This window comes from Epinephelus fuscoguttatus, linkage group LG4 (assembly GCF_011397635.1).
Source record: "Epinephelus fuscoguttatus linkage group LG4, E.fuscoguttatus.final_Chr_v1".
In the NCBI taxonomy this organism is placed as follows: domain Eukaryota; kingdom Metazoa; phylum Chordata; class Actinopteri; order Perciformes; family Serranidae; genus Epinephelus; species Epinephelus fuscoguttatus.
The window spans coordinates 7,155,958-7,181,756 of record NC_064755.1 but is presented as its reverse complement, the minus strand read 5'-3'; the positions used below and the strand labels follow the sequence as shown (position 1 = coordinate 7,181,756).

General features: G+C 41.3%; 1 protein-coding gene across 1 annotated transcript in view; it reads left to right on the top strand.

The window, feature by feature from the left end:
• The window catches only part of st3gal2 (ST3 beta-galactoside alpha-2,3-sialyltransferase 2), a 77,125-nt gene that overhangs the window by 26,167 nt on the left and 25,159 nt on the right, over window positions 1-25,799 (top strand). The window contains exon 2 of the mRNA XM_049573960.1: window positions 24,926-25,615. Coding sequence (XP_049429917.1) covers window positions 24,926-25,615 — 690 coding nt within the window. The remainder of the gene's footprint in view (window positions 1-24,925; window positions 25,616-25,799) is intronic.

Genomic DNA, 25,799 nt, shown 5'->3' with positions numbered 1-25,799 from the left:
GCTGTGTCTCACATGCTTTGTATAAAGTTAAATCTAACTTGATCAAAAGCAGGCTGGGGGTGTTATTGCCATATGTCTGTGAGATGTTAGCATACAATATGCAAAACAGGTATTACACTTGAAATAGACAAACAGAAGGAGCGAAATGATGAAGGCAAGGTGTCTTTCCTGTGCAGAGAAGCCCCATTAGCTCTGCTGATTTTAGCCTCTCGCTCATTACTTTTTTAATAATGGTCTCGATTGTATAATATTGCCTGCGTAATAAAAACTGATGAACTGCAAAATATAGAACAGACCATAAGTGGCTGGTTGGGTTCTCATTAGGTTAATTTGTTGTTTGTTGTGTTTTGTTACCTTTGACGAGGCAAACAGGATGAGTCACGATGCCACCATTTATAACTCTCCCACAACAAATCATTTTGAAGTAGTACCTCACCTTCCGAAGCATGAATATTTTACCATATTACTGCTCTTTAACTAATAGTAGTTAATAATTAAACTTAATTCAGTTGCATAAAAGTAGCAGAAGGCATGCAAGTGCTGTGATCACAGTGCTACATACTGCATAGGAGAATGCTTCCATAGCTGCTATGTAGATCAGCAATCAAGCTGGACCTCCACATTGTAAATTGTTAAATGTTCTTTTATATAGTGTTGACTTTATAAATAGATCAGTTTCACAGGGTACTCACAGACAGACAAAGAAATCAAACTACCACCACCCCTAACTCAGGGGATGATCAGGTTCAGCTGAATTCAGTATGCGCTTTTGGCTGTGTAATGACAGAGTCAGCCAATTAAATTCCAGGAGGGTACGCGTGATAGGGGTGCTGTGAAATGAGAGTGAGATCAGGCCTGAATAAAAACTATGTTCTTTGAATGAACATCTGCACCTGCAAACAAAGTGCATCTTGTAATGTGCCATCCTGTGAAAACTTATCTTGGAGTGTGCCCACTGTTCTGACATCAAGGTGTAAATTATGTTTGGTAAATGGGACACATCTCGTAGTCAGCATGAGGCATTATTGTGGCCTAAATTGAAGCTGAGTGAGTTAATGGCTTTTGTTTTCCAGCCTTTTTGCATCTGAATATATGTGTGTGGGAGGGTGGGTGTGTATGAACTGGTTTTGGGCATGCATCCACAAGCTGTAGTCTCTGTTCAACACATTTCCTGGCTGACAACATTGTTGCAAGCAGTGAATACAAGCACATAATTTTGGTTGTTTAGTTCATGGTTCTACGTTTGACCTGTGAGGAAAGGTGCCTTAAAGCAGTATTAGATATTTTGGACTATTAGGGAACAGCAGAACAATCTTTAAACAAAACATAGGCTGTCTGAAATCACTCTTTAAATACTAGTGCACTACCTGTATCCATCTCCATTTGATTTGAGTGCCCAAATTTTGTCTCTGCACCTGTCTGTGATGACGCAATGTGACAGTGATTAAAAAGTGTCCAAAATCTGAGTTTACCTGTCATAATAGAATAATTTGGTGTGATTGAGGGTCCATAATGTAGTGAGGAATAAGGGAGTGAGAGTGATTCTGGACACGCTTGTTGGCTTATTATTATTACCTTATGTGCCAGCATGTCAGTTGCCTATTCACACATTCAATAGGCAAGTTGCAGCATTAGCCTGTCAAGCTTCCAGCCATTTGACGTATGAATATAAATCCAATATTCACTTTCCTTGTAAGCACAATATTATAACTGCTTTAAAGGTATGGTTACAGTGACATATGTCAACTCCTTAGCAATAATCACACAGCATTTTGGAGATTCATAGACTTTTAACCCTTTTCTACTTAAAAAAATAAAGATATATTGAATTATTTTGCTGAAATCTAGCTGTGTTGTTACAAGTCAACCTGAGACGGCAGAAGAAATGGTCAGCATTGTACAGTCCTTCTAGGATTTCACAGGCTGTTTTTGGGATTGCTGAAATAGCCTACCTGATTTCATGGCAGCTTTTCTAAAATTTCTGTCCCCGTGAGCAGCTTTTCTCCTGCTCCCTCTGTCTGGTTAGCACAAGCTAACACAGCACAACATGATCTCATCACTACTCATCTTATTTTGTCGCTTGGGCAGAAGCCTGGCCGCAGCAGTCAACATCAGACACCGAGCTGTTAATCTCACACTGAGACGGCTCAACTCGACTTGACCGTTGTTAAAACTGTTAATAATACTGTTAATCTTTTTTTTTTTAAATGTAGAGAGAGAGAGAGAGGGGCCGGGCAAATCAATACGCTGCATGCAGCACTACAGTGAAATTAGATTTCATTTTACCCTTTTTAAACAGTCAGATTTGCAGTAAATTTGTGGTGATTGGACAAAACTGGCACAGGTGGTGCAGAATTTACAAGGATTGGCTGTATTTGCCTTAATTGTTGCAATCACTACATCGCAAAATCCTTGAGGGACTGGTTGTACATTTGTGGAAACCACGAAAATCATTACATTTGTATTTTTCATATGTTTGAGATTAACATTAAAGTGATGTAGTATATGAGCTGACTTTGTCATCGAGAGGTGAAGGGGATGGTGGATGGTGTGACACCACATGGCTGCCAGGCCTCAGACCACTGTACTAGCGAAACAAACAACAAAACTAGTTGTTTTTTAGCGAGTCATTTCTGCGTTTCCTGCCGGGATAGTGCCACAAAAAGCATTTGTTTTTTACAGAGACATGGGTAGCTTCTCTAGCTTTGACTGTGCTGCCCAAACCAAGTTTTTTAAGACCAAACATGATTTTTTTTCTTACCATAACCAAGTGTTTTTTGTACTTTAACTTGACCACATGTTATCCACAATGTTGTTGAAATAAAAAGAAAAGTAAAGTTTCCAACTATTTGATGCATAAATACATACAGATGAAAGGTGTCCGTGGTTTGCAGAAATGTACGATTCCTACGTTATTTCCTGTTGATTGGGTTGTACAAGTTCTCTTGTATAATAAAGGAATAGAGCCACTGTTGTCACCAGAAAGTTGGATATTATCACGTTAAAGCTGCTCAGAACAATTCATGGTTTTGGATCAGGATTTGGTCTCTCGCCAGTAGAAAAGCCATATCTGTGACCTTTTGGCACCTCTTAGCGGCAGCGTATGGGACTCTCCGTGTCTTCAATAGTTGGATCACACATTTATTCTCACTTGCTCTTCTTTTCCTGCCTGTCTCACGCTGGCAGAATTACAGATAAAGCATGCTTACATGACACACAATATTAGAGACTCATACACACAAGCAGTCACGCATTACTCATTTGAATTCCTCCAGCAGAAATATGTCTGATGTGTTTAATTGGCCACTGGGGAGTTATTGGATGGACTTTTCTTTCTCTGTCTCTCTGTCTCTATCTTTTCCTTCTCTCACTATCTTTGTCTCATGCTCTTCCTCTCCTTCTCTTCCTCTCTCCCCCTCACATCTAGCATTCAGGCTGCCCCCCTTCCCTCTGTTTGACTGCTGATGAAAGCCCCAAACTCGCTGAAAACAAAGATTCTTAATTCAGTCTCACCACTGACAATACTCTTGTGCAAGGCAAGGCAGAATACAATGAATTTCAATCACTTAATTCAAAATAGGTTGACATCTCAAATTAATTTCCTTTGGGAATTTCTCTTTGACTTCCCCATTTAAATGTGTCACTTGCTATATTAAGGGAATATATTATCAGCAAAATGATTTCTGCAATCCCAGACCTGACATCCATTGACATGACAACAGATTAAACAGTTATTGTTTCATTTTAGATGAAGTAAATTGTATTTGTATCTCCAATATACATCTTTCAAGAGAGGTCACAGTTGCTCTTGGGAATTTTAATGAGTTTCCCAGCTTTGCTCAATGACGCCAAGGCACAATTTATACAAAACTAAACTAACCACTTGCCTGCCCATGCAGTGACATTGCCTTTTTGTGATGCTTAGGATGGTTCCAGAAACCTTATGGATAATAAAAAGCAAATCATGCCTCTCAGCCAAGTAATGAAAGTCATTAATTAACGTCAGCAGTTCAAAGGGTAGCACTATTTGTGCTGTTAACTTAAACGTTAAAGAACAAAATTTTACCTAATGAACCATAGTGAATGTCCCCTTGACCCCTGTTGGAAAGCGTCGCTGACAATGTCGTTACTGTATGTCCTCACCAGGTTTTAATTTCCTATGCTGGGAACATGCTGCTCCTGTGAACCTTTTGAGTTGTTCCTCAATATGCAAATTCCCATCTGGCCTGATTATCTCTGTGACTCTTTGTCAGTTCCCGAGACCTCTGGGAAAACAAGTCATCTGTGGTTTCATCTCCAATGCAAGAAAGTTTTCAACTACTTTGTTAACCTCTAAAAACCTCAGTTCACAGACCCCACCAAACTGTATAATAAATTCTAATTATAAAGTATCCACATAAAGTTTCCTCAGATTCAGAATGTGTCAGGATGAATGTCAAGGAATGTGCTTAAAATGATGCAGAGGACATGTCGGAATATTAATCTAAACCATTAAATTTAATGTAGTGATGTAGCCATAAAAACTGTGTCTAGTGTTTCAATATTTCACTCAGTAAGTATCATATAGAGCAGCCTCGTTAAAGTGTATATACTATATTTGATAGTGTCGTACGTTTTGGAAAAATATCTAAAAGCTACTTATGATCAAGGGATTTCTGGATAATCTAGCACGACATACAGTTGAATCAACACTTGTCGGAAAAAGTTTAAATAAAACCTGAACATTATAACCTTCAAGAAAGGTGGATTTATTGCAGGACTGTTGTATTTTTGTATTAGACCAGGCAGTCTGGCAGTTGGGCCAACTGAGGCCCGTAGACCGATTTTAAGTGTTTTAAGTAAGAGAATCCATGTAAGTGGACCACACCCAAAATATACTGGTGGCCTGCCTAGGGGTGGGTGATATGGCCCTAAAATAATATCACAATATTTCAGGGTATTTTTGCTGTAACGATATTCTTGACGATATGACAATTGGTTAAAAAAAAAAAAAAAAAAATATATATATATATATATATATATGTATATATATGTATATATATGTATATATATATGATGCATATATATGTATATATATATGATGATGTATATATATGTATATATATATGTATATATATATATATATATATATATATATATATATATATATATATATGTTTCATTATTAATAGAAGAAAATAGAATTGCATCAAAATAAGTGAGATAGTTGTACATGTCAACCTAACAGTTTGCCTTAAAATATTCAGTCAAAACTAAACAAAAATAATCTCGCATTTCTTTTGTTTGTAAACAACAATAGTAACTCAGTGAGTAATTTGTCAATATGTAAAGAATACCATTATCAAAAAAATACCCTGAAATATTGTGATATTATTTGAGGGATATATCATCCACCCCTGTAGGAACTATGCAGGCGGAACTAATATGTTTCATAAACCAGTAAATGGAAGAGTTCCCTAACAGCCATTTTTTCGCTAGGTGGCAGACATGGCCATAGCAAAGGAGAGTAAATTCGACAGCGAATCACTTTCAGGAGTGATGGAAACTTGAATACTTGTTTACTGAAACATGAAATAGTTGCATTGCGTCTCGTTTGCATGTGATTTATTTTTGTTTATTTTTTAATAACTCATAAAATGTGAGAAGCAGCTGGCCCCCAGGTATTTTTTATATTCCGTAGTCTAGCCCCCTTTAAAAGTGTTTTGGATACCTTTTTATTGCTGAATTAGTTTCAGCTAGGTGTACCTAATAACTTTGCATCTGAGTGTATATGAAATATATAACATATGACATTTTCAGACATCTAATTGTTGTGTAAGGATTGGGCATCCAGTCTTACAGTGTTAATCATTTCAGGCCCGGAGACTTTACTCTGAAGTGATCTTTTGCCATAGGACCCAGGCTCCTCTAATTATAGTCATGCTGACAGCACTAAACTAGGAAATTGCACTCAGCAATTGCAGAGCTTCAAATTATTCAAAATGCTGCTGCCGGGATCTTGGCAAAGACAAAAAATTAGAGACCACGTAATAACACCCATCCCATTAGACTTACAGTGGCTTGTCATGTCAGCTAAAATTGATTTGAAAGCCGATTGAATTATCAGATGTTAAACCATTATCTGATTTTGGAGATTTTAATGGATGAGTCCCTTCACAGATTTGTGACTGCCTGTGATTTTACACTTCAGCTCTTCCTCTGATTGAGCCACACTCTAAATGTATATCCTGCGCACATCCAAGAAAGACACAGGCTGGGAATCATAGAAGGGCAGACACAGTTTACACTTAAAACAGGAAGGTAAAGTCCTGCAGTACCTCCTGTCTCATCTTACTTGAATTATCATTTGTCATTTATTTATTTCCTCTTTTTAAAGTTTAAACCTTTTTATGCGCGCATGCATTTCTATTTATTGGTGCCGTTTGAATAATTCTGTCAAATTAGCGTGAAAGGTGTTGGGAAGATATAAAACATGAACATCTTAAAATTACTCATGTTTATGGTTTGGTTTTGAGAGCTGGCTTTTCCATACCACGAGTATTTTTAACAACGCAAATAAAAGCTTTAGTGATCATAATTTATGCAACAAAATTCTATTTATGCAATAAAATGAATCCACGGCTAACCTTTTTGCTGAATCAGGAAATGATCTCTGCCACAGGACAAACTGCCAGATCAGATTTATCTGTTATCTGTTGGCTGTTCCATCTTCTCCAATGGGAAGATTTGTTGCTCTTTTGTTTTATATCAGTCTAAACTGAATATGTTTGGATTTTGAAATAATGGATGGATAACATAAGAAATCTTAATCAGCTTTGACTAGGGGAGTGGTTGGCCTTTTTACTACTTTGTGATGTGTTGCAGACATAGACTGTAAAAATAATGGACATAGCTACCGTTACGACACCCATTAGTTTGTGAACTTCCTTTTTGAAGCCTTGAGTTTGGCTGTCACCATTTTTTTTCTTTGGAGCTCTCTCCCATATTTGGGAGAGAGGCTGGCGCTGTGAGGAGCAAGGGTTTGATCTTACTGAGAAATCAAGGACACTATCATCAGACAGCCTGTCACTTAAATCAGCCTGCCCCTAATTGTGCGCAGTGAGTTACATAGAAATTCGCCCCTCATACAGATGCTGGGTAAATTAGCTATAGAGACCCAAACTGTTTCTTTTTTTACCAGGCTGTGAACATGTTTATTTCTGCTGTGAAGTTGGGCATTTTAACATGGGAGTCTATGGGGACTGAGCCAGCCTCAAGTGACCATTAGAGGAACTGCAGCTTTTGACACTTCATTTTTGAGCCCCAGAGGTTGCTGCTTGGTTACTGACCAAACAGTTTATTTGACAAAAATATTGGCAAATGAATCATATTGTTGCATGGTTAAAATTTTGGATTCCATTGATGTATTTCATACTTTAAAATTCCATAATGTGCTTTCAGCCTCCAAATCTGCTTTATTGACAATTATGTGATATTTAGCTGTTCCATAATGTCTGCCCATTTCTAAAAAAGCCACTTAATTCCATGCCAAAATCCAAAAAAATCATTTTCAACTGTTGAGTATACAGAATTGTTATAATGTCTTGTGCAGCCATATAAGATGACTGCATTTGCTAGATCAGTGCTTTCAAAGGTTTTCTGTCTTCCCTTATGAAGCCCAGCAGACAATTGATTCTGCCAACCAGTAAATCAATGTGCAAAAAAAAAAAAAAAGTAAAAATAAACTTGGAATCCAACAAACACACTGTTTCCCAAATATCATGGTAAAATGAGTTTTCTGATGATTTTTTAAGATAGATTTTTGGGACTTATTCCTTGCAGCAGGTATGATCCGTCACTCCCAGGAAAATGATGGTTTCAGATGTGGTTATACATTTTAGTAAATACACTGAAGAATGTGATCATGCTGGTTGGGAAACATTGTAAGTATATCAGAATGTAAATCGCATTAAAAAAAAGATACATATTAAATATGAAAAACACATTGTTGGGACTTGTGGATAGAGTTAGGAAGAGGGAGGAACATGAAATTGTGTAATGAAGCTGTTTTTGCCAGTTACATTTTGAGGAGTGGATTTTTACAGTAATTTTGTGTAATCAGAGAGGCTGTATGGCACAATTAACTGAGGGCAGGAATGAAAGAATCATCTCTTTCTATAGGATACAGATAGTGGGTTTCCATGGCTACAGCCCAGTTGCAGAGCGAGGCTTTCTGCTTGCAGTTCATAAAAATGGAGACACTTGAATTCGGTGATAAATAACCCATTATCTTCTTTTCAAATTGGCTGCTCTTTGACATTGTCTGGGATTATTTTCTGATCTGGCTATATTTCATTTCATGCTTTCATTTTCTCTCCTCACTGTGTCGCTCGAAGCTGGTCATGACTTCTTCTGTGTTTCCAGATGGCAAGTACTTTCAAAGTCAGGGGCGTTTGTCTCAGATACATCGAAGCAGAGACATTAGATCCAGGTTGTTGCTGAAGGTCTTTCTTTAAGTGGTTTTCTGTAACACAAGTCCAGTCTTGTGTTAGTCTCTGCTAAAGCTTCAAATGTAGTCATGTTTTCAGACAGGAGACTTTGCAAAAGTCTTGGATATTAAAGGCAGTGATTGTGAATGAGTAAGGCTCAGGAGTTGAAATATCCCTAGATTTAAGCATCAACCAGTGAACATCTTCGTGTTTTAATTTGTCTTTACTTGGCACGAAATATTTTCTTTTTGTCTGAGGAACAGGACAGTCTTTTGTGGTAGGTTCATATCTTTTGTTTTGTAATGCATTTAGCATATATCTGTCTTTGCGTTGCATAAGTTATGGTTTTTGCAAATGTTTGCAAATTAAAGTAAAGTAAAGCAAAATAGTCATATCAGTCAGTATTGAGACTAATGGCCATGGATGGCAGCAAAATGTAAAACTGTAATTCCACAGCAAAATTGATTCATCCGACAGAATTGCTGTGATTAATAGATTCACTGCACAAAATTTTTGCACAAAGTTCAAACTTGGTGTACTTTTACCAGACTGGCTAGTGTGTTAGCTCACCAGCCACTGTAGTTCACCATCTGGCAATGGAAGTAGTCCCTACATGCCTTTGTCATCATAGGTTTTATATCTTGAAGACTTGTGGGAGATTTCTTACTGTGTCACTGTCTGGTGTGATTAAGCCCTTACATTAAAAAACACAGGTGACATCAGGCTTGGGCGATACGACATGATTATGGTTGAACACAAGCGGCGACCCCCATGGCTGAAAAATAGGGTTGGGTCGGTATGAGGAAAAAAAAAAAGGTCCGGTTTTTGTGAAAAAAAGGCGTCGGTAATACCGGATTTTCACCACTTGAGGGCGCAATTAACTCATTTAAAATAAAAAACGACCATAGGACAACAGAGTGACAGTAACATGTTGTTTCTTTTATTCCTTACAAATAAATTTGCAGGTTTAGCTTACTCAATCAGTGCAAACTAGGGTTGCCTCCTTCGTCTGGCTCAAAGCCAAAGTGTTGCCATATTGGCGCATTCCTTGATTTCTTCGAGACTAAATTGTCCGCCATTATCGACTCCCCGTCACTGTTAAAAAAAACTCCAGGCTACAGTAGAGCCCTTGGTGCATGCGCACTCGCACCCCGTAGCTCAGTCCCCACCCTACCCCCCTCTCTCTCCTGCTTGCTGTGTGTTTGGTGAAGAGGCAGACACAGGTGCTCACAGACTTGGGCGTACTATAAGCGGAGCGGACGTATGCGGTCCAGTCAGTCTCAAAAAAAAACAAACAAAAAAAAAACAGTCCAAGACGGAGTACCTAACCGAATTGATATTACCGAGAACCGACCCAACCCTACTGAAAGATGAAGTCAACACTGAGGTGCCAAAAACTGCAGTTCCTCTAATGGCCACTTGAGGCTCACTGGTTTCCCTTTTATCAAAGCTTAAAGTTACACAAAATTAAGGGCAGGCAGCATGACAGGCTGTCTGCTGATAGTGTCCTCGACTTCACAGTCAGATCCACCCCTCGCTCCTCCACAGCGCCAGCCTCTCTTCCAAATATGATCACTTCTGGCTTCAAAAAAGCCAAGATGGCGAAGACCGAATAATCCAATAGGTGAAGTCACAGTGGCTACGTCCATTTTTTTTGCCACAGAAAGGTCCTCACGTGTCCATGATAACAGAACGATATTCAGTTATACAACACCTGTTACAAATTTTCTGCTATTTTCAGTCACTCATTTTTCTTGCTTTGTCCATGCTTCACCACATTCTTGTAGCGTGTCAAAAATATCAAACAACATGCTAGCATATGTCTGACACTGTATGTAATTACTCATGTAGCCTATGCTGTTTTCACACTGGAAGTAACAAAGTAACAGTGTGTCAGCTACATTAATGCAGAGTAGCTGCTGAAGTGCAGCAGGAAATATGTCCACTTTTGTTTGCAGAAAGAATGCAAATGCACCTACAGTACAGGCCAAAAGTTTGGACACACCTTCTCATTCAATGCGTTTTCTTTATTTTCATGACTATTTACATTGTAGATTCTCACTGAAGGCATCAAAACTATGAATGAACACATGTGGAGTTATGTACTTAACAAAAAAAGGTGAAATATGAAAACATGAACATGAACATGTTTTATATTCTAGTTTCTTCAAAATAGCCACCCTTTGCTCTGATTACTGCTTTGCACACTCTTGGCATTCTCTCCATGAGCTTCAAGAGGTAGTCACCTGAAATGGTTTTCCAACAGTCTTGAAGGAGTTCCCAGAGGTGTTTAGCACTTGTTGGCCCCTTTGCCTTCACTCTGCGGTCCAGCTCACCCCAAACCATCTCGATTGGGTTCAGGTCCGGTGACTGTGGAGGCCAGGTCATCTGCCGCAGCACTCCATCACTCTCCTTCTTGGTCAAATAGCCCTTACACAGCCTGGAGGTGTGTTTGGGGTCATTGTCCTGTTGAAAAATAAATGATCGCCCAACTAAACGCAAACCGGATGGGATGGCATGTTGCTGCAGGATGCTGTGGTAGCCATGCTGGTTCAGTGTGCCTTCAATTTTGAATAAATCCCCAACAGTGTCACCAGCAAAACACCCCCACACCATCACACCTCCTCCTCCATGCTTCACAGTGGGAACCAGGCATGTGGAATCCATCCGTTCACCTTTTCTGCGTCTCACAAAGACACGGCGCTTGGAACCAAAGATCTCAAATTTGGACTCATCAGACCAAAGCACAGATTTCCACTGGTCTAATGTCCATTCCTTGTGTTTCTTGGCCCAAACAAATCTCTTCTGCTTGTTGCCTCTCCTTAGCAGTGGTTTCCTAGCAGCTATTTGACCATGAAGGCCTGATTCGCGCAGTCTCCTCTTAATAGTTGTTCTAGAGATGGGTCTGCTGCTAGAACTCTGTGTGGCATTCATCTGGTCTCTGATCTGAGCTGCTGTTAACTTGTGATTTCTGAGGCTGGTGACTCGGATGAACTTATCCTCAGAAGCAGAGGTGACTCTTGGTCTTCCTTTCCTGGGTCGGTCCTCATGTGTGCCAGTTTCGTTGTAGCGCTTGATGGTTTTTGCGACTCCACTTGGGGACACATTTAAAGTTTTTGCAGTTTTCCGGACTGACTGACCTTCATTTCTTAAAGTAATGATGGCCACTCGTTTTTCTTTAGTTAGCTGATTGGTTCTTGCCATAATATGAATTTTAACAGTTGTCCAATAGGGCTGTCGGCTGTGTATTAACCTGACTTCTGCACAACACAACTGATGGTCCCAACCCCATTGATAAAGCAAGAAATTCCACTAATTAACCCTGATAAGGCACACCTGTGAAGTGGAAACCATTTCAGGTGACTACCTCTTGAAGCTCATGGAGAGAATGCCAAGAGTGTGCAAAGCAGTAATCAGAGCAAAGGGTGGCTATTTTGAAGAAACTAGAATATAAAACATGTTTTCAGTTATTTCACCTTTTTTTGTTAAGTACATAACTCCACATGTGTTCATTCATAGTTTTGATGCCTTCAGTGAGAATCTACAATGTAAATAGTCATGAAAATAAAGAAAACGCATTGAATGAGAAGGTGTGTCCAAACTTTTGGCCTGTACTGTATGTGGCAATTCTTAGGCTTGAATGAAGGAATGACAAGGGCCATCGAGGACCAACAGTGCGGGACACACTGCCACCTACACACCACGACCACCACGGTATTGCAACATGTGTCCTCAGTCCATAGATATTTACATCTAAGTGCGTCACGCTCTTCAGGTTTTTTGGACAATAATTTCGTATAACGTTGTTTTTCTTCAAGCAGTATCATCAGGAATTTTAATATCGCCCAACCCCAGATGACCATAAAGAAATAAATATACGGCTCAGTGATGTCAGTTCTCTAAACCAGCAAACAAACAAATGACCAAATTTATCTCTCCATACAAGGCCAGGGTCAAGTGTTTGCGTGTCATTCAGACTTAGTTTGTTGAAGCTGCAGAGCCTCTGTGTGCACTGTAATAGGAAAAGAGAATAGAGAAGGGGTTATTACCTTACAAAAGCATAAAACAGCAGCAGCGGCATTATCTTCACACTGTTAATGATTTTAGCTTTAGTGAGGATGGACAGGGAGAGAGCACAGATAGAGTTCTGACAGACAAGGTTCAAGGTTTCTTTGTCAGTACCCAAGGGTAAACCAAGACACCACAGCAACACAGACTTAAAGGACATGAAAACAAGTATTATCTTGTACCAAAACAGTATTAAAGTATAAGAACACCAATTAATATCATGATGCTTCTACATACAAACATAAACACATGTACTCACTCCAAAGCTTAGGGTGCCAAGTGCATCATCTTGTGCTAGTTTTCAAGTTAAGTTTCAATATGCCACCAGCTTCTTTTTAAGTGCAGGCAGGGTAAAGAGGAGAGGATTGCATTACAAAATATAGATCATGTTTTACTCCGACTGTCCATTGAACCCTGCATCTATAATTTATGTTGATGGTGAAGGTGGCCTCTGGTTTGTGAAATTACAGTAAAGCACTGTTATTGCCAAACGCTGCACACAGCCAGGAATCAAAGAGTAAAAAGAGACAAAGCAGAAGGAGGATGTGTGAGGGGGGAGTGGAGGTACAGTACGGGCCAAAAGTTTGGACACACCTTCTCATTCAGTGCGTTTTCTTCATTTTCATGACTATTTCACCTTTTTTTGTTAAGTACATAACTCCACATGTGTTCATTCATAGTTTTGATGCCTTCAGTGAGAATCTACAATGTAAATAGTCATGAAAATAAAGAAAACGCATTGAATGAGAAGGTGTGTCCAAACTTTTGGCCTGTACTGTATATATTGGGCACGTGTAACAACCGGAATGGCAGCATTTTATTGTCTCTGACTCGTGTCATCTGCAGCTGTGATTGAAATGGAAAGAGAGAGGGGGGTGGTGGAGGGGAACGGTGAAAAACACTGACAAATGAGACAGCAAGGTCAAGAGAAAAAAACTGGAGGAAAGCAAAGAGAGAGAAGTGATGGAAAATTATTAGAACCTGTTTGCACCTTGTGAAAATCAATAAGATCAACTGCTACAGACAGATGCTTCTACTGCGAGGATGGACGGCAGAGAGGGAGCAAGATGGGAGAGATGAAGACATGCGTGGTGGGGTGGGGTCTCACAGTGGGAGCTATGCACCTGTAATGTTGGCATCAATCTTTCTTTGTCATAAACACACTCTAGTTACAGTGATGACTGGAGGAGATTGGGATGAATGAGGGGACTAGGAAATAATCAGAAACAAATGGTTACTTCAGCAGATAGAGAAAGCACTGGGAGGTGGGGGAGTAGATTATGGGAGGGTGATTGGGAAAAGTAATTGGAAATGGTCTGTACCACGATAACAGCTGCTAATAACAGATGTTTCCATTGCGGAATTTTGCTGACGCCTTATTTTAAACTGTGATGATGAGAGAAAGTGAGGCAGGAGATGGAGAAAAATAAGACGCGGGTCGACTGAGAACAAGATTTGACTCACCCACACAGGCTAATGGAAGGCTGGCAACAACGTGCTTAGTGACAGCAACAGTTAAGGCGAGTAATTAAAGTAATTAAAGATGGTAATTAAACCTGAAAGATATATGCATGGATATATGCACCCAGACATGCAGGCTGGCTGAAGAAGCTAATTGCTTTGTCGGTCACTGTGCATCTCCAGACGAGTAAGAACAGGAGTTAGTGACTGTAGGCCCACGCAAAACTCATGTTGAAAATGTGAGAGACCCCACACATTATAACATGTCACAATTGATTTAACAATTCAGTTCCTATAGTAAGTGAAGAGCAACAATTTTCCCAACAGATTCTATTCACGAACAACCAGAGTTTAGACTTTAGAGTGAACAAACATGGTGGGTGACGGGCAGGAAGAACAAGTTGTTAGCTCTTTTTACGGGAAATTATTGCATTAGTCGGCATTAGATTAGGAGATGGACATGACCCCAGCTAAAGCCGGGCACACAGTACACATGACTCAGGGCGATTCCTCCCTCCCCACAAAACTTAATCAGCAAAGCCCTGATTTATTGTGATCATCTTGCCAGATTTTCCTGTCATGTGTGGTATATTATTCAGTGTTTTGAAAGATTTTTTTTTTTTTTTTTTTTTTTTTTTTTTGATATTACTGCCTCATTTTTACCCCTTTTCCACTAAAATTGTGTATTTGGGTTTTTTTTAAACATGGGTTAACCTGCTAAAAATAGGCAATAGACTTCCCTCCCATTGCCAGTAGACAGGAGCTATGTACATGGCTCTGCAGCAGACGAGTATGCCTTTCGGTGTGTGTGCAGTTTTTTTTTTATTTAGGGTTTTTTTTGTGTGTGTGTGTGTCACGTTTGAAGTCACAGACAGGCTGGAAAACAGGTGAGTAAACAGTAGAAAGCAGCACGGTAGCCTGTGAAAACTTTACAGTGGGGCTAAAATTAGTGGGTTACCCGGTTGTTCTTATCGCTGCTGATCAGACCTGGAAACGATATATACTTGTGACTACTGCACAGTTGTTTGACCCAGTGTAAATGCCAACAGTAATCTTTCCCATTACATTATAAAGCCAGATGTTAGCGAGTGATAGTGGGTTTTTTTGTGCAATGGAAAAGAGACTTTGAGAGGGTGAGGAAAGACAAGCAGGGCTCACTGTTATTTGGCAAACTACTGGGGCGCCCCTTCAGTGTTTTTCACATCCCCCAGTCTTCTGCTTGAATGTTCATCATGGCTGCACTGTTTTCAGATCGCAAGTATTAAGAGTTCAGTGAATACTAGCGAACCCTGATGATCGCCAGCTGTCTCGGAGGTTTCAGGGAATTTTAATGCAACATCAAATGGGATCAACTCCAGCATGTAACATGTACAGTCCATGTTCACCCTGTCTCCGTGACTTCAACCATATTTTTTTTTGCTTCACTAATTTTCTGTAAAAAGTAGTGATAACACTCACAACTAGTTTTCTTACTCTTACTCTAAAGTCACGTTTGATTGTACAAGATTTTCAGTTTTAGAGTCAGGACTCTGTGAATGGAATCTGTTAGTGTGTGGTATTCTGTTTTGAACAAATCATTGCTCTCCACATAATACAGGAACATACTGTCACACTTGTTTTTACATGTTATTATGTTTGGGGTCTCTCACATTTTCAACATCATTTAAAAATTGAATAATCTTTTGACTTGAGTTTGTAATTTCCTTCATTTCTTGTCAGTCTTTTCCAGCTATTCAGGGGATATTTATTAGTTTCTGCAGCTAACAGTGCACCATACATTCATTTATTTTCTTTACTTGGTTATAGTCAAGGTTGGAGTGAAGCCTATCCCAGAATGCACTGCTTGGAAGGCAGGGAAACACCTATCCATAAATGGCATCAGTAGCTCAGTCTGTGCAGACTTGGCTTGGGAGCCAAAGGGTTGCTGGTTCAAGTCCTTGCACGGTCCAAGTACAGAGTGTGGACTGGTACCTAGAAAAGTGCCAGTTCACCTCATGGGCACTGTCAAGGTGCCCTTGAGCAAGTTACAGAACCTCTGTCTCCTCAGGGCGCTGTGCTGTGCCGACCCATCATTCTGCTATCTCTGATGCCACATTTGATGAATGTGCCTGTGTGTATTAAATGTGTATAACAACAGGATGAAAAATACTTTCATCCAGGGGACAATGAAGCACATTCTTCTTATTACTATTATTATAATTTCACGGCTTATTTACAGTACTGTAGATACACAATCACTCACACTCAGCTTCATGTAGAGCCAACAGCTCACTTTATGGGCATGACTTTGGGTGGTAGGAGAAAGAAGGAAAATATTTGCCGGTACCCCCACTGCACCACCAGACTGGCCTCATTCAAATGAATAAGAGGGCTGTGATTTTTTCATGCAGCACTGAACACAGCCTTTGTCTTGTTGGACAACAATGGAGCTTTATGGCACAGAGAAATAATCTATGTCATGTTTTGGCAACACAAACAATATGTGTGAAAAGGATCTATTCATGTTGGTTTTGGTCCTTTCATGGGATGTGTTGGCAGTACTGAAATCTAAAATATTATCAGACTTATCCTTTAAATGGTGGGGAACATTATTCTGTGTTGATATAATCACCCCTCTCTGTAAGAAAATGTTTATTATGTTAGGATAACCTTTACAGAATACTTATTTATCATCTGTGCATGGACTGCAGACCTGGAGCAGAACTGTCAGTCTCCCCAGGGCAGGTTTTCACTGTCAATAATAATATTGCTGGTACTCACTGTTCTGTAGCAGTGCACAAAAATGTGAAGTAAAACTGCTACTGGGAGTGCCAGAACTGTTTGGCACACACACGCACACTGTGGAGCATGTGGCCTGGGCTTTAGACCAATGAGTGCCTAAAAGCCGGATGCATTGGGGTAGATTTGTACTTGAGTTTGTTTTGTTCAGTCATTAAGACACCCTCACCTCCAGAACGAAGAGAGGGGGTGAGACTGAGAAGAGCGAGGGCGTCACAGACGAGAGCACTCAACAGGAGGCAGAGTAGAAAGATTGAAATTTTCCGGCACCTGTTAAGAGCCATTGTTACAGGAAGGAGGCCGGCAGGAGGGTATTCGATGATAATTGCTAGCTGTAAAAAATGCGATGGCATCAAACTCCCAGGAATATGACAGGACAATAGGTACGCCTAAAGCAGAAAATGGAGAGAGCGAAGGTAGGGAATGTGGGGGAGGTGATTGACAGTTTAAAGTGGCGAGCTCCTGTTAAAGTTGGAATGAAATCAATGCAAGAGAAATGTTACCATTCAGGAGATAGAACAGTGTACAAAAACTGGGCAGAATACAAAACACACAAGCCAGATACACATACTGAAAGCTGCTCCCCTGGTATAAATGTATTAACACCCAGACAGGTGATGTGTCTGAGCTGATGAAAAACATTTGAGCCGCAGCATGTGTAGGACTCTGCTGCTATCGATGCAAACTAACTGTGTTTTCTTGCAATGAGCCGTGTGTAGAAACTTGTTCATTGATGTGATGAATCATTTACCAGAAGATTTAATTGACAGCTATGTGGACTCTAAAGGATGTTATGGATAACTGTGGGAAATACAGTGGAAAATGTTGACAGCTGTTTCCATTAACGGCTGCCATAGTCAACAATTAACTGCATTTGTCATTGGCGTTCTTCAAAAATGAATCATGAATTCAATAAAGAATGCTCTCAGTTGCATTGGGAACATGTCTTATTAAAACCAAAGGGGCAGAGGCGAGCATCATGCTCACATTAATTGTATCCCTTGGCTTTAGTGACAAATAGAAGGAATGCTAACAAGCCATAACACAGAATCTGAAAATGAAACTTTGGAGTGTAACAAACACTTGTTTCGCAGAAAAAAGTCTTGTATTCCACTTTCCTTAAGCAATAGGAACCCTGTGGAGATACTGGCTGTAGAGATGTCTGCCTTCTCTCCACTATAATGGAACTAGATGGCACTTGGCATGGGGTGCTCACAGTGCCAAAAAATACATCAGAAAAAGTCAACAGCAATGTCTCTTTCTGGAATTCATGACCCGGTCAGTCAAGATAATCCACAGACCTTGTTGTTGTTAGCAGTTTCATGTAGGAACTATTTTCGTTCTACTGAGCCACACCCGCCAATCGTATTACTACACAGAAGGAAGTTGCATCAACTGCTGGCTCACCCAACACCACTGAGCTAGCTAACATTACAGCTCAGGAAAGATAGATTACTGTCGGGTCTACCATGCACAGGCCCAAGGGCCCAGAGTGCCCTGGCCTTCACCAGCAAAGTGTCACTCAAAGAGACACGCACCGACCTAGAAAAGAGACACAAAGCAGCTACAAAGAGACACAAAACCACAAAGAGATGTGTAACAATGACAAAGAGATGAACAAATCAACAACAAAAAAGATGCCAAACAGCTATAAAGTCTGTGTATTTTGCATCTCTGTAGGAGCCCAGCGATCCTTGGTCTCATAATGTGCCTTTGCAAGGAAGAAGCTATAAACTTTTTGTGCTATCAGTGTGAGTCTCATTTCCATGAGTAGATGTACTCTTCCTTCTGCACAATGATAGGGTTGGCGGGTGTTTTTCAGTGGACAGAAAGTAGCTCCTACACCATGCTGTTCACAGCAAGGGCTGTGGATTATCTTGAGTAGAATGAAAGATTGCTGTTGAATTTTTAGTGTATTGAGCACCACAATCTGAGCGCCATCTAGTTCAATTACACTGGAGAGAAGGCAGACATCTCTATGGCCGATATCTCCAACACTTTGCAACTCACACCAAAACAATATAGATTGATAAATGGCACTACAGGTAAGACGGAAAATATGTATTTTTGATTTTGGGGTGAACTGTCCCTTTAAGTTAATATTGTGAACCTGCAGCTCATTAGGACTGTGACTGTAGTAATGTCACAGGCTCTGTCAGCTCTTAATATGTTTGTGTTTGTGTGCATCTGGCTGCAGTTTGTCAGTGCACTTTTACACGCAGATGGCATCCAGTGACAGAAGCAAAGTTATGAAAAACCACCAGGAGCGCCAAGGCTGTGGCTCCAGGTGTGAATATGTGCTACTCTGTCACTGAAGGCATGATATATACAGCTATTATGGAAATAGAACATAAAGAAATATGTCAACTGGAGGAAAGCAGAGTCTGTCCCGATTCTCTAGCATGGATTAGATGGGTCAAGGTTGGGGACTCTGTGGTTTGTGTTGCCGTAACAACCCTGCATCACTTGCTGGCTGCCATGGCGATGCATCAAAAATAGAGTAGTGGAAAATAATCGTTCATTGCTGGCTGGGTGGGTTGCTTGGTATAGCAAGAAGAGGCAGACTGTCTCCGTAATGTAATTCGCTTCTCATAGGTGGATGGGAAAAAGAGAAGAACATTTCAGTACATAACTGAGTAGACTGACAACAACTAAGGACTTATTAAAGAGTTGTGGCTCTTTTTCTGCACCAACAAGCTTTGGTACTCATTAACTAAGTAATTTTACTTATAGAGCACTTCTCATTGCACTGAAGAAAGACTTTGATTTGGATCTGCCGTGGGACAGGGAGCCAGTTGGGGTTCTGGAGGACAAGGGTGATGTGAGTTCTGTGTGTAGTGGAGTTTATTTAGGACTTTGGATGAGGTACCACAAAGAATGCTGTTGTAGTTGTAATTCTGGATGTGATGAAGAGCTGGAGGGGTGTGGGAGCCCTTCTGTGCGGAGTTTGCATGTTCTCCCCGTGTCAGCGTGGGCTCTCTCCGGGCACTCCGGCTTCCTCCCACAGTCCAAAGACATGCAGATTGGGGACTAGGTTTATTGGTGACTCTAAATTGTCCATAGGTGTGAATGTGAGCGTGAATGGTTGTCTGTCTCTATGTGTCAGCCCTGCGATAGTCTGGCGACCTGTCCAGGGTGTACCCTGCCTCCCGCCCGATGTCAGCTGGGATAGGCTCCAGCCCCCCCGCGACCCTCAAGAGGATGAAGCGGTTAGAAGATGAATGAATGAATGAATGAAGAACTGGAGACTGTGAGACTGTGAGACTGATAGACGATAGGAGAGGAGCTATGTTTTGTAGGTGGAAAAAGGCAGTTCTGGTGATTTGATTGACGTGGTGTTCGAAGGAGAGGTTGACTATGTGTCGGGACAAAGGACCACACCTAGGTTTTGCTCTGGTAAAACGGAAGCAATGGGGAAGATGGTTAGACAAAGTCTTAATACTGGGGTTGTAACAAACATGTTTTTTTTATTATCTGTTATACTGCCGATTATTTTGTCAGTTAACTGACTCATCGTTTACTCTATTGCATGTCACAAAAATAATAAAATAATGTCCATGCCAATTTTCTTAAGCTAAAGATTTCCTCAAATTGCTTGTTTTCTCGATCGACACTCCAAAACCAAAAAGAAAAGCAACACATCCTCACAAACTGAAATTAAGTTATTGGGATTTTTTTTTTTTAGGCAAATTGTGCTCCTCTCAGCTCTAATCAAAGAGCAGTGTGTATAATTTAGTGTCATCTAGTGTTGATGTTACAGATTGCAACCAACTGAATACTCCTCCCCCCACCCTTTAATTTCCAAGCATGTAGTGGAATCATGGACTGTATAAAATAATGAAAAAGCCACTGTGACATCACCCATTGATTCCTGGACTCCCATGTTTAAGCCTCAATTTGGCATTTTGACCGTCGCCATCTTGGATGTTTGGAACCAGAAGTGACCATATTAGGATGAGAGTTTGGAGATAACCCTAACGCTAGCTGCTAGTTTATTTACATTTACATTTACATTACATTTACAGCTATGGTTAACTGTGATAATATTAATGCTAATTTTTGCTTGCAAAAAACAGGGTTAAAACCATTAAATCATTGTTTTAGTTTTACAACCAAAACCGAACAAGACTTAATTAGGTGACTAAAATGTTATAGTTAACTTCCATGAACTGAAAACACACTAAAATAGCAACAGCTATGGCTACGTCTATACTCTGGAGTTACGCCATGGTCACTCTATCCACCCAGCTTTGTCACTGTGGTAGCAACTTGTCAACTCAAAGTGGCCATGCCATTAATTATGCATAACTTAAAGAAATTATAAAATTTAAGAATTTACCCCAAAGACACCAAAACTGTTTTTTGTACCAGGCTGCTTTAAGTTGTGCTTTTTAACATAGGGGTTCTGTGGGGATTAAGTTACTCTTGGCGCCAGCCTCAAGTGGCCATTGAAGGAACTGCAGCTTTCGGCACTTAATTACTGGCTTCATTTTCCAACTCTAGAGGTTGCTACGTGAGTAGGACCGACAGTAGCCTTCAGGTAGCGTAAAAACACGAAAGGCCCTCCTTATAGCCAGTGTTTGGTTTGTCAGTTTTGTGCTACTGTTAAAACATGGCAGTAGAAATTGGTGGAAAATGGTGGACTCCAGGGATGAGGACCTGCTCCCTATGAAGATATAACAGCCTCATTCTAAGCTAAGGAAGACACAGTCCTTAGTTTCAGCTGATTATATTCCATTTCTGCTCACAGATCCTTTGACATCCTACACACTGTTCCTTTAATAGTTCAGACAAAATGCGTCATTTGATGACAGCAGTAAAGAATAATGCAGCACATTTAGAGATGCATAACAAAGTTACTTTAATGTGGCACACAAAACAAAGGAGCAGCAATAGAAAACAAATCTTCACATGATATTGGCTACCTCTTTGTGATGACCTGCTTGAATTTGTATTTTTCCAGACTTTAAATGGCTTATATTAGGTTGAGTCCAGTGTGGGGATTTCCTGTTTGTTCTATAATTTTTATCTGTTTAGTGCAACAGTCTCGTCAAAGTAGTCTAAAAGTTTCACCAAAAGTTTCCACATTGATTTTTAACATCTTATTCAGTCACTGACCTTTTTGTTGAGCTGATGACATTTGGCTATTTAAGTCACATTTCCTCACATTCAGCCGTCTTCTTGCAGAATGAATACACAGTTGTAGTTCCAAAAAGGCTTTTTCCGCCACCATTATTCCAAGTTTAGCAGCAGAAAACACTCTTCATTTAACAGGCGTCAAAACAGCTGCTGGCTTTAGATCTTAATAAGCAGGACTTAATAAGTCAGACATCAGATTAACTTCGGCTAAGCTCATTTACATCTCTAGTCTCAATAAATACCTTGCTACATTGAAAAAAATTGCAGTGATGCTAAATTTTGCAACCTGATGGCAAGTTGTAGTGGGCTTAGCGAATATCCCCCACAGATGCGTGATCATCTGGTACAGCGGCAGTAAACACAGCAGCCTCCCAGATCTGAGAGGTCTGTTTCTCTGCTTAGTATTCTGCCCTGACTCTTTCAATCTGTATCCTGTCAGTCTGCTTCAGCATTTCCAATTCAGTATAGTGACATTTTGAAATTTCTTCAGTACCAATCAGCGGACACGCAAACAGGACAGAGCACAAGTTTGTTGCATGTTTGCCCTTGTCACTGTGATGGACACAGTCAAAAACAAATTGTGCGAGAGGAGTGAGGAGGAAAAGAAGAATGAGAGTTGTGTAAAAAAGATCAGATGCAAGTGAAACAGCAGAAACAGGGCTGTTGGAGACAAATAGGAACAGAGGCAGTTTGAGATGAGGAAGGTTAGACTGAGGGGAAAGAAGAGGAAATGAGAATGGGAGAAGAGAGGAAGAGGATCAAAGAGAGAAAAGAGAGGAGGATTAAAAATGTCAATATGGTCAATGAGGCTAATGGCAGTAAATGACATTCTGTCTTTTATCTCTTTCTCTGTCTCTGCAGGTTTGCCACAGAACAGGAAGCCAGACTTTGGGCCAGAAATCCCTGAACAACACACAATCACACACAAACATTTGATCATGACATAAAAAACTTTCTAACTTTACTGGGAGCAGTGGTTCGTGCCTTAGGGGTTGCACAGAAACACACACACACACACATACACAACAAAAGTAGTTGTTTTTGCAGGAGAAAGACAACAGTGTGTGTGTGTGTGTGTGTATGTATGTGTGCGCAGGTGAGTTAAGCAGGTGTTTATATGGCATCAGATGAACATGGGCAGGGCAGACAGCTGGCATAAAGTGGGTACTGCAGGGGTCTTACCGTGGGATTACAGTGTAGCCGATTAGAGCGAAGCAGCAGTCACCTTAAGCTCACCAGCTTCATGAAACTTACGCTGCCAGCCAATGGGGCGTGCACAAACACACACACCGGCACAGCTGTAGAACACAATTAAATTAGTGCAACTGGCAGACGGTGTGCAGCCCTAGCTTAACACCATACTCATATTAAATCACTGGCACAAAGACGTGCACACACACACACACTCACACACACACTGGGCTGCAGGACAGGCGCTGCCCCCACCCTTCCTCCCGTCATCCTCGCAAAGCCAGCTGGAGAGAAGATGAGATTTGGGGCTGATTGGTTTTGTCTTTTTTTCTATCACAGCCTCCACACATCACTCCATCCATCACTTTTGCCTTTCCTTGGTGCAGCTTCATCTTCGGGTGAACGGTCATCATAAAAATCTTTCCATCAGAAGAACATCAGACAATCCGCTTGTGATGCTTTGATTACTTCTCAGAAAGTTATTTTTGCTTTTATCTTTGTGTTTGTTTGTTTGTTTTGTTTTGTTTTTTCTCATCTCAATGGGCACAGAGTGGAGCAGGGAAAGGACTTCCTGATTAGTTGTTGGACTATTTTTTTGTGATTTCTAAATACCATATCAGCCAAGCTTGGCAGAACCCCATCAACTGCAGAACTGACATCTAGAGGGTGATGGTGGCAAATGCTGCACAGCGTCATGAAGTCTCCTGCTACCCTTATAGACAATGTTTTTCATCTTATTAAGATTTCATCATTCATCATAAAGAACTGAAACTTTCACACCAGCTTTTTCAAACTTTGTGTCTGAGGAAAGTGTGCAGAGGAACGGCATCAGAGGGGTGCTTTAAACTCGACACAACTGCTATTCACCAAGTAGCTCTCAGAGCCTCAGTGAAACAGGCAGACAAAGACAATGGACTGAAAGGGGTGAAAGAGGAGAGGAAAGACCTTGAGATGGAGAGAGACTAAGCGAAGCGAACCTCGAGAGAGAAAAGCAAAACAGCGAGTGAAAAAGCAGAAGAGTGAATACCGAGAAAACGGCAGAGGAATCAAGCAGCCAAGGAGAAAAAAGAGGAAAAGAGTTTTGTTTTTTTTTTTTTGGTCTAGGATGGCTAGAAACGTGATGGAGCACCCTTCAGGCCAGACCTCCTCCCTTCTACCGCTCCTCCTCCCTCTCCTCCTCCTCCAATCTTCCCTCCCTCTCTCCGCTGCTCTCAACTAGTCTGCCAGCTTTCTTTGGCTACGTCGCTTCAGTGGAAAGAGAGAGACAGAGAAAGAGAGAAAGCGGAGCGCTGGAGCCGAGCTCAGCATTCACACAGATGGCAGAGAGAACGAGAACGACCTGCTGCATCCATCCACGCCGTGCGCTGGATTTCACTGAAGATGGACATTGCAGTTAATTCAAAGAAAAAAAGAGGGAGGGAAAAGAGAGAGGTGGAGGTAAAGACAGTGGAAGCCAGACAAGAGAAAGTTAAAAACTAAAGAGAGAGGGAATGAAGAAAGCATAGAAAGGTGAAAAGAGCAGAGACTGTGATCGAGGAGATCACCTCTCACTGAAAGCAAAGGAAGCAGTCAGGCTACAGCTGTGTGTAATTCAGCTGCGACTCCAGTGTGTGTGTGCGTGTGTGTGGACACATTTCTGTGTGTGAGACGAGCAGATAGCTGTGAAAAGAGAGGGAGACAGAGAATCCAGCGGGAGACAGAGAGAAAGCGTAGGAGCATCACTGAGCGCACAGCTTGACTGTGAGACAAATTGACTCTGACACACTGTCCTCCGTCAGAGTGTGTGTGTGTGTGTGCGAGTCTGTGTGTGTTTTTACTAGTCTGATATAGTGGGTGATCCTGTGATCCAAAGTGTTAGTCAGGGGGTCGTCCCAGTCACGCTGACCGGGCCTTGGTGGTCGTTGCGTGGAGGCGGCAGCTCAGGAGGTGGTGGTGGGCTGGGGACAGTGGCAGGCCTAGGGGTGGGGGCATGGCCGTGGGGGGGCCGCATCCCGTCCTCCACCCTGCACCGGGACAGGCGCTGGGGCTGGGGGTCCTGGGGCGGGGGTTCATCCAGGGGAGCTCCCAGACTGTCCGAGCTCAGGCCATGGCTGAGCGGAGGGGCGGTCGCAGCGGCAGGAGGCGGAGGTAGTACTGGGGGAGGAGGCGGGACGGAGAAAGGAGGCAGGGTGAGATGTTCACGCAGGCTCTGGGTTCTCCTTGGCTCGCTGGTTCTCGTCTTTCTCACCTCGCTATTCTTCTCCGTGTCACTCCGTGGGGGTGTCGGCTTCAACTACCTGGAGCCGCCTGGGTGGGAGGAGTCAAGGCGGGTGAAGTTAGTGCCAAGCTACGTGGGTGCACACAGGCTTTCACCACCCGACACCACGCAGCAGAAGACCTGTGCCTGCCCACGCTGTGTCGGAGACCCCGGCGTTTCTGATTGGTTCGATGAGAACTACGACCCGGACATCTCACCTGTGTGGACCAGAGACAACGTCCAGCTGCCCTCTGATGTCTACTACTGGTGGGTGGTAAGTAACACTTTAACTTAACATGCTAGAGTTGTGACACAAATAGTACATTAAGTGTATTGACAAGTATTGTGAATGTTAAGTTTATAGATGTGTCTTTGGCAAGAGTTTGCGTGATACTTTATCTGTTCAAGATCATTTACACCTTCAGTGGTATGAGACTGAAGGAACAGTTCATCATTTT